We start from the raw sequence: 9,850 nt of genomic DNA, 5'->3' as shown, positions 1-9,850 counted from the left end.
AGACTGCTAGGGGGGCTGCCAAAGCAGACTGCTAGGGGGACTGCCCAGACAATAGTAATGATTATAAACAAATAGAGTGACAAAAATGACATACACCCTGCTCATAATAAATACAAACACCAACAGTAATGACGCAAACATATACAGTGATCACAATGAATATAAACACAAACAGTGACAACACAAACATACAGAGCAATGATAATGATTACAAACAAATAGAAAAACTAACAGACTAACACAGTGATCAGAATTATATGCAGACACAAACAGTAACATGGCAAACATAAACATAGACAGAAACATACAGTTCTCAAAATAGATATAAACATGTACATTGATAATAGTAATGTGCACTGTAATTAGAATATTCATTGTGAGCAATGTTTATGTCATTTTTTTCTCTCAGAACAGAATATAAACAGACACATAGTCATACATTGACAACACCATCATTCAGCACAATAGTAATGGTTACAAACAAATAGAGTGCAAAATCTGACATACACATTGCTCACAATAAATACAAACACCAACAGTAATGACACAAACATGAACAGTAATGTAAATAAATACAAACAAACACAGTCACAATACAGACATACACAGTGATCAGAATTAATTTTGACATGTACAGTGACAACGCAACCATGCACAGTAACCAGAATAAACACTAATTAATTAGGTGATAGCACAGTCATACACAGTGATCAGTGATGGGGTGAAAACACAGACATACATGTACACAGTGATCACAATATATATACAAACATACAATGACAATAGAGAATGGAAACAGCAATTGGAACATAAAAAGATGCAAACTAAGCTTACAGCAACAACACAAACATGAACAGTTATAATAAAGATTAAAAACATATATAGAGAAAAAACTGACATAAACATTGCTCACAATAAATAGAAACACCAACAGTAATGACACAAACATGAACAGTGATCAAAATAAATATTAACATGCACAGTTATAACAGTAACATGCATCGTAATGAGAATTAACACAAGGAAAAAGAGTGAAAACATAGCTGTACACAGTGATCACAATACATGGAAACACATACAGTGACAATACAAAATAGACACAGAGAACAGAATATAAACAGACACGTAGACATACAGTAACAGTACTATCATGTAGAGTAATAGCAATGATTACAAACAAAAACATTGACAAAACAGACATATACATTACTCACAATAAATACAAACACGAACAGTGACAACACAAACATGAACAGTAATGTAAAAAAATACAAACAAACACAGTCACAATATACAAATACACAGTGATAAGAATAAGTTGACATGTACAGTGACAACACCACTATGTAAAGTAACCAAGTAGCTGTTATAACAGTAAAAAGCATCAAAATGAAAATGAACACAAGGAAAAAGAGTGAAAACATAGCTGTACACAGTCATCACAATATATACAAAGACATTCAGTAGAAACAGTGAATAACAGACACAGCAAACATAATATAAACAGACACATCAGAATTATGTGCAGACACAAACAGTAAAAACACAAACATAAACAATTATAATAATTATTAAAAACATATATAGAGAAAAAAACTGACATAAACATTGCTCACAATAAATAGAAACACCAACAGTAATGACACAAACCTGAACAGTGATTTAAATAAGTACAAACAAACACAGTCACAATACAGACAAACACAGTGATCAGAATAAATTTTGACATGTACAGTGACAACGCAACCATGCACAGTAACCAGAATAAACACTAATTAATTAGGTAATAGCACAGTCATACACAGTGATCAGTGATGGGGTGAAAACACAGACATACATGTACACAGTGATCACAATATATATATACAAACACATACAATGACAAAAGAGAATGGAAACAGCAATTGGAATATAAAAAGATGCAAACTATGCTTACAGCAACAACACAAACATGAACAGTTATAATAATGATTAAAAACATATAGAGAGAAAAGACTGACATAAACATTGCTCACAATAAATAGAAACACCAACAGTAATGACACAAACATGAACAGTGATCAAAATAAATATTAACATGCACAGTTATAACAGTAACATGCATCGTAATGAGAATTAACACAAGGAAAAAGAGTGAAAACATAGCTGTACACAGTGATCACAATACATGGAAACACATACAGTGACAATACAGAATAGACACAGAGAACAGGATATAAACAGACACATAGACATACAGTGGCATAACTATCATACAGAGTAATAGTAATGATTACAAACAAATACATTGACAAAACAGACATTACTCACAATAAATACAAACAGTGACAACAAACATACACAGTGATCAAAATAAATATCAACATGAACAGTGATAACAGTAATGTGTAATGAGAATGAACAAGAAAAACAAGTGAAAACATAGCCGTATACTGCGGAAGCCGACTGGTGCCATATGTTGAAAAAAAATTTTTATCTCGAAATTTCGAGATAGTGTTTTGAAATTTGAACAAAAAAATTTTATCTCGAAATTTCGAGATAGCATTTTGAAATTTGAACAAAAAAAAAAAAAAATTATCTCGAAATTTCGAGATAACATTTTGAAATTTGAACAAAAAAAATTTCATCTTGAAATTTCGAGGTAGCATTTTGAAATTTGAATAAAAAAAAATAATAATAATAGATAAAATACCCACAATGCATGAGGGATGTGAAACCGGAACTACACGAGAAAGCCACGTGCTTTACATTCATTCATCTTAGCCTATCTGTTATGCCCGAAAAAGTTGTTTTTATGTACAGACACAGATGTGTCTGTACATATAGCCATCACCTGCGTCTGCCGTCGTCGCCGTCGTCGCCGTCGTGCACTTTTACCGATAACACGATAAGTGGAAAACCATTTTTGGTTTTGGCTTGAAACTTACAGAACTGATGAATATTCATAATACGCAGGTCAAGTTCGAAAATCAGCATGATCGGGCCATTTTTAGGGAAGTTATGCTGTTTTTTCACTTTTTTCAGCATATATGCAGCACCGATAACATGATAGGTAGAAAACCATTTTACCCTTTGGCTTGAAACTTATAAAACTGATGAATATTTATAATGCACAGGTCAAGTTTGAACATCAGCATGATCGGGTCACTGGTAGGGAAGTTATGCTGTTTTTTCACTTTTTTCAGCATATATGCAGCACCGATAACACGATAAGTGGAAAACCATTTTACTTTTTGGCTTGAAACTTATAAAACTGATGAATATTTATAATGCACAAGTCAAGTTCGAAAATCAGCATGATTGGGTCATTTTTAGGGAAGTTACACTGTTTTTTCACTTTTTTCAGCATATATGCAACACCGATAACACGATATGTGAAATACCGTTTCACCTTTTGGCTTGAAACTTACAGAACTGATGAATATTCATAATATGCAGGTCAACTTTGAAAAACAGCATGATAGAGCCACTTTTATGGAAGTTATGCTGTTTTTTCATTTTTTATGTACAGACACAGATGTGTCTGTACATATTGCCATCACCTGCGTCTGTCGTCGCCGTCGCTGATCATGTCGCCGTCGCCTTGCACTTTCAGCGTTAACACCATAAGTGGAAAACAGTTTTACTTTTTGGCTTTATATTTACAGAGCTGATGAATATTCATAAAATACAGGTCAAGTTCGAAAATCAGCATAATCGGGCCATTATTGTTGAATTTATGCTGTTTTTTCACTTTTCAGCATATATGCAACACTGTTAACACATTTCAAGGAAAACTGATAGGCCTGTTGTCATGAAACTCACAGGAGTAATCAATCTTACTAAAACGCAGATCAAGTTCGAAAATCGGCATGATCGGACCACTATTTTAGTAGTTATGCTGTTTTTTCACATTTCCTCAGATTCAATTCTTAGGCATGTTAACAGTTTCATTATTTAATTAATAAGATAAGTAAAAGTGTTTGTTTGACATTTCCTGCATCTTTACAACATTGTTAGTTGATTTTGTAAAAATGATGGTAAACTTGTTATTGTGTATTGTGTAATAAAGTTTCAAAAATGGAAATAAACTCATATCATTGCAGTTTGTAAGATTCAATCATTCACTATGTTTTATTGATATTTTTCACATCTCATCAATTTTCTTAGTTGATCATATAAAAATGGCAGTAAACTGTTAATTTTGTTTTATGTTAAAAAAGTGTTAAAAATGGAAAAAAAAACATTTCAGAACAGTGCTGTCTTGTTTACATTTTGGCATTTTCAAGTTGTGACTTTGAAGTTCCATGGGCCTGAAGACCTTTGCTAGTCACATTTTCTGAATATCCATAATACTAATATTTTATTATTAAAGATTGATGGTCATTATGCTGTTAAACATTATGTAATATTGCATCAAAATTTGGAAAAAAATATTTTGGGCACTGCTCCCATGATGACCATTTAAGAAAAATCATGTCACTTACTGTTCTCAAACTTACAGGAAAGAAACATGGGACTAAAATACAGCTTCAGTTGGAAAAGCAGTCTAATTGGCTTCTTTTTCTGGAAGTTATACATTTTCAAAGTGTGAACTTGAACTGCCATGGGCCTGAAGCCTTATGCTTGTTACACATTTTACTTACATTGGTATTACCTGTTGAGCATAATTAAAATTTGATGTTGAATTTGCAGTTTAACATAATGTACTTTTGCATCAGAATTGACAGTAGCCTATTTTGTGCATAGTTATTTCCTGCTTTTTGTCTGTACATTTGACAGCTTTGCTGCCTTGTTTGTAGAGTCACATAAATTTGACCAAAGGGACTCAATTATTTCTGCCAACGGGAAGTAACGATATGGACCAGGATTTGGAAGACTTCATGAGGGGAAGAGGGATTAGCGACACCCAAATTAATAAGCTATTGGAAGAAAAGGTATGTTTAGACACGTTTAGCAGCAGAATTTTTTGGATTTAAAGGAAGCACAACTGCAGTAGTTAGAATCCTATATCGTTATATCCTATATCGTTAGAAAACCTATAGTATATTGTAAAAATATACCAGTAGTACGCGTTCTTTCCTCAGAATGGAGTGCATACATTTTACTGGTACTACATGTAGTACTCCCATTGGGGGTAGTGATCACAGTTCATGGGAAGTAAAATTCACAAATCACAGTGAATAAAAAAACTAAAAATTTCAAATCACCGGGTATAATTATGGCATTCCACGAAGGTCACAGAATAAAAAGTTGCATTCATGTGTCAGGGAAATGGGGAGCTTGTTTACCTCTGACATTGATATCTAAGCAAGAGATAAAAGGCACTCTGAACTTTTTGTTTTATTATACTGATTGTCCACCAAATTATTCTAGAATAACCATCTCGGTGTTAATACAAACATGTCAACCATTGACGGACCTATTCCCATACATTTTTACGCAGTGACACAACCAGCCATCCAAGGCTCCTATCCAATGTTATAATTCAGGGTTCAACATAGGTACTGGCATTACTTGCCTGGTGCAAAAAAATCTGATCAAAAAACACCTCACTGACTTTTTTTATTTTATATCCATTGATGTTTTAGTGCTCTCCACAATATACTCTCACTCCACCCTCTATATCTCACATTATAAACAACCCTTTATGCATTTATTTATTTTACTGATACAAATGTTGTTCTCCAAATTTTTGGTGTGTTTATTCCTCTGTATGTGAGTGATGTTTAGACAAAAAAAAATTAGGATTAAAAAAATAATAATTTAGGAAAAATAGTAAAAATTAGTAAGCATCTGGGAAGGACGTGAAATGGACATGGAATTTTAACTTTCAACTTTAACACCAAAACTCTGCTCTGTCTGTGGAGATATTCTAAAAATCAAAGCAAAATATAAATATTTGATTATTTCTCTTTCTAAATATGTGTAAAGTGTATTTCCAAATTTTTTTTTAATTTGAAAATTTTGCAGATCTATATAAAAATCAAGTAGGCATCTGGGAAGGACACATTTGGGAAGGACATTTTGTCCATTGCTAAAAAAATGTGAAACAAGGCTAAATAGAAATATTTAATGATATATTTACTGTACCAAGATAAGTTTGATGAATGACATCAAAAGTAAGCAGAGTCTTCTATGATCATATATTTCATCACCAAACATTTTACTATTTTTGGCTATGATAAAAGGTCTCATCTTCTATGATTATAATTGAATAGTATTGTGACATTTTATAGTAAGTCTAACCAAATTCATTGATTAAAATTTTATATATTGTCTAGATTATAATAATTTCAAAATTATTCATTCAAATGAAATGTTTCAAAGTTAAAAAATATTTGGTAGATAATTTAAAGTTCTAGATTATCTTGAAAGACATAAAGGTTTGGGTGTCATTGGTCACATGACCTCTTATTGTCCTATCAAAATGCCTCATGCCCTAATAAAATGCTGGGTGTTATTCTGAAATGATTATTAATTTTTATTTAATTTCTCATTGAAATGTTTCTTATTAAAATTTCTTTCATGGGTTGTTGACCCATGTCATGTTTGAGGAGAATGTGAAGTGAAAAATTTTTAGCTTTTGTATTACTGAGAAAGCTTAAAAAATACCGGTAGGTACCAAAATCATCTGGGAAGGACAAATTGATATTAATTAATCCATTATTTCCTAATTAAATAAATTTTCATCAAATGCTCTTGGCCAAATATGGAAAATAACCTATATTAAATGTCTTAAGCCTTTATTATTAAAAATGATCAATATTTTGAAAACCATATCAAAAATAAAAATGTCCTTCCCAAACACTATTTTATAATTTTTCCAGATAAAAGTGTCAATAAAGTCATAATTAATCATCAAAACCTAAAAATTATTTTGGATTCTGGTGTCTTGGGATGTCTGATTTCAGAAATTGTAAGTTTTGTAAGTAGCAGTCTTTTTTGAAATTTTAAGGTCTGCATTTCTGCAGACCAAATACCACGGAATGGCCCTTAAATAAATTTTTAAAAGCACTCCACACGCCACAGGCAGCAGTGACCTACTTTTGGTATGAAGCATGTGTAAACAACTATGACTGTGAAAACTAATTACTGTAGCCATGTATAAAATTATGTGGTCTGTGCCACAGTGTGGACACCTTCAAATGGTGCAAAGGCAAATTTATTTATATAACAGGCTGAGATAGTTACACTTTATCTTAAAAATACATGGCCATTCCACATTTTGCAATTATGGCAAAAGCAATGTATTAGTAAGTGGCTTAGCTGTGAACGGCCTTTTAAAGATACAAGTAAATGTTTTTGTGAGTGTCAGTGTACATACCATTTCCCTCCATTAATAACATTCCTTTTCTATTGCAGATGGACAAGGCTGTGATAGAAGTAGCAGATGATGCCCTGTTGTCAGCATTTATACCAAAACAAGGGGATAGGATTGCTATCAAGCAGTTTTGTCGTACCAGTAAAACCAATGCGTCAGTGAATGCAAAGAAGAACACACTGTTGAGTTCCTTGAGACAAAAGCTTCATTATTCTCAAAAAAGTGAAAGAATGCCAAACAAAGTCACAAATATAGGCAAGAATAGTAATGCAATGAAGGCTACTCGCAAAATTGAAATTGGATGGCTTCACTTTGATGATGACAGCTACAAGCAAGTAAAGGGGGAAAAGGGTGGCAGTAGGAAGGTTGATATTTCCAAGTCTGCTAAAAAGGGAGAAATAATCGAAGAAGCAGTGAGGAGGTTTTTTCCTGAGGGAGAGTCAAAACTGGGCTCAGTAGAAGACTTTGACATTAACCTGATGAATTTTTCAGAGTAAATTCTCACCACTGATGTCACTGTTGGGGAAATGTATGATAAAACTGGTATAAGTCTTTTACGGTTTTACATGGCAACAAAGAGGCATCAAAGTCATGAACCAACATCCTCTCGGAGCCCATTTTTACATCCAAGGAGGAACAAAAAGTGGTGACACCTGCAGAAACAGAAAATCCATCAACAATGCCTATAGAAATGTCACCTGCCCAAAAGAGTGATATTCAGGATTCACAAGATTTCCTTGATTCGCCAATATGCTTTGAAGGTCATTATACTGATGGTGAAATCTCCTTTGATATACCAGTACACAGTGAAATGCCAATTCTCACAGAAGCAGAAAATGCTACTGCTGTGGTGGTAGATGATGACACCATGCCACAGAATGAAGGGCCTTCTGTTGTGTCTATGGCCGCATTGAATGATGCAACAACTGAAAAAAGTCCATATTCTGTTGAAATGATAGTTCACATGGGGACATCTTCCTTCTTTGAAGTTATGTCTTACTTTAAAGATCCTGAAATATCAGATAAACTCATAACAATCACCAGGATTCTAAGTAATGGTGAGAGGGAAATAGCAGAAGATACTGGGGGAGTTCTCCACGACGTGCTGACTGAATTTTGGCAAACTTTCTACCAAATGTGCACGGTTGGCCGTGAAGTTAAGGTTCCTGCTCTACGCCATGACCTAGGTGAAACTGAATGGCAGGCAATTGGCAGAGTCCTTCTGTATGGGTTTAAGTACACTGGGTACTGGCCTATCAAGCTTTCAAAAGCATTTCTCTTTTCAGTCATCTGTAGTAATGAAGAAGAAGTCAAATCATGCTTGCTTGAAGACTTTTGGAAGTTTGTTACAAAACCAGACATGGAGGTTCTTCACCAGGCCTATGAAAACTACACACAAGTTGATGAGGATGAATTATTGGACTGTCTAGAGACATATGAATGTAGAGCAAAACCAAAAGAAGACAACATCAGATCTGTAAGCCTTGAAATTGCACACACGCAATTGATCCAAAAACCAACATTTGTTGGTAATTGCATGAGGGAATGTCTCTTGGATGCAAAGATTAACCCCAACAAAATTGAGGAAATTTACAGCAATGTTTATCCCACTTCTCGAAGAGTGATCAAGTCTTTCAAATTTCCTGAGTTTATGGATGCAATGGAGTCAGAAGTGGCAAAACACATTAAAAGATATGTCAAAGACGCAGATGGTGACAAATTAGGACAATTCCTAAGATATTGTACAGGATCAGATCTGTTAACAGTGCCACAGATTTCTGTGGAATTCTCATCTCTCACTGGTTTTCAGAGGCGCCCAGTAGCACACACATGTGGGTGTTTCCTCCAACTTCCAAGGCTGTACGAAAGTTACATGGACTTTAGGTACGAATTTGATAACATTCTAAACCAAAACATATGGGTTATGGACATTGTGTAAGCTACAAACTAACATTTCATGGTCATTAAGGTAAATGGGACGTGAGGCTTACTCTAAATATGATGTTGAACAGAGGTGCAGTTTTTCCTTGTTTTTGAAAGTGCATTAAGCCTGTTTCATTTTACACTTGTACTGCATGTAATGGCATCCTTCTTTTAGTCAGTGAGGATTTAAGACACTTGGTTTATGTCTGACAAACATTTTTATACTGGTTTTTATGTTCATATGTGTAATTTTCATTAATAATTTTCTCTTGTGATCAAACATTGATGATAAAAGTGTGATCATGCTACAAAACATAATGAACTGTTGGTTTTAAAAGTGCTTTGTAAGTTTATGCAAGTTGCAAGTGATTTGTCTATTTTTGTTGACACACCAAAGAAGTACCCTTTGTTCCATGTTGTTAAAACATGTTATGGGCGTTGTCATAATATTATATTATAACCTTTGTGCTCTGAACCTCACTGTTCATGTCTCTTGTTGATGGAATGGAATATCCATATCCTGGTCAGTCTGATACATATAATGCTTGCGTTTTTAATTTCTAGTTTGATTTAGCCAAATTTTCTGCTTTTCATTTTACACTTATATTACGTGTTATAGTAGAG

General features: G+C 33.7%; 2 protein-coding genes across 2 annotated transcripts; both read left to right on the top strand.

Moving 5' to 3' along the window:
* The first annotated feature begins 4,116 nt into the window (after positions 1 to 4,116).
* Positions 4,117 to 7,839, top strand: LOC147763079 (uncharacterized). The gene is made up of 2 exons (XM_087009994.1): positions 4,117 to 4,916; positions 7,345 to 7,839. The coding sequence occupies exons 1-2, from the start codon at positions 4,839 to 4,841 to the stop codon at positions 7,798 to 7,800; spliced, it is 534 nt and encodes a 177-aa protein (XP_086866120.1). The 5' UTR covers positions 4,117 to 4,838; the 3' UTR covers positions 7,801 to 7,839.
* A 37-nt stretch (positions 7,840 to 7,876) lies between these two features.
* Positions 7,877 to 9,830, top strand: LOC147763078 (uncharacterized). The gene has a single exon (XM_087009993.1). The coding sequence runs from the start codon at positions 7,983 to 7,985 to the stop codon at positions 9,240 to 9,242; it is 1,260 nt and encodes a 419-aa protein (XP_086866119.1). The 5' UTR covers positions 7,877 to 7,982; the 3' UTR covers positions 9,243 to 9,830.
* The last annotated feature ends 20 nt before the right edge of the window (positions 9,831 to 9,850 follow it).

Source organism: Lingula anatina, chromosome 3 (genome assembly GCF_051362555.1).
Source record: "Lingula anatina isolate TDL-2025a chromosome 3, LinAna3.0, whole genome shotgun sequence".
Taxonomy (NCBI): Eukaryota; Metazoa; Brachiopoda; class Lingulata; order Lingulida; family Lingulidae; genus Lingula; species Lingula anatina.
The sequence above is the reverse complement of the archived record's forward strand: the minus strand, read 5'-3'. Positions and strand labels throughout refer to the sequence as shown.

Coding starts and splice junctions, on each gene's coding strand:
- LOC147763078 (XM_087009993.1), top strand. CDS start 7,983: ATGCCTATAGAAATGTCACCTGCCCAAAAGAGTGATATTCAGGATTCA.
- LOC147763079 (XM_087009994.1), top strand. CDS start 4,839: ATGGACCAGGATTTGGAAGACTTCATGAGGGGAAGAGGGATTAGCGAC. Junction 4,917..7,344: donor ATAAGCTATTGGAAGAAAAG/GTATGTTTAGAC, acceptor TTTCTATTGCAG/ATGGACAAGGCTGTGATAGA.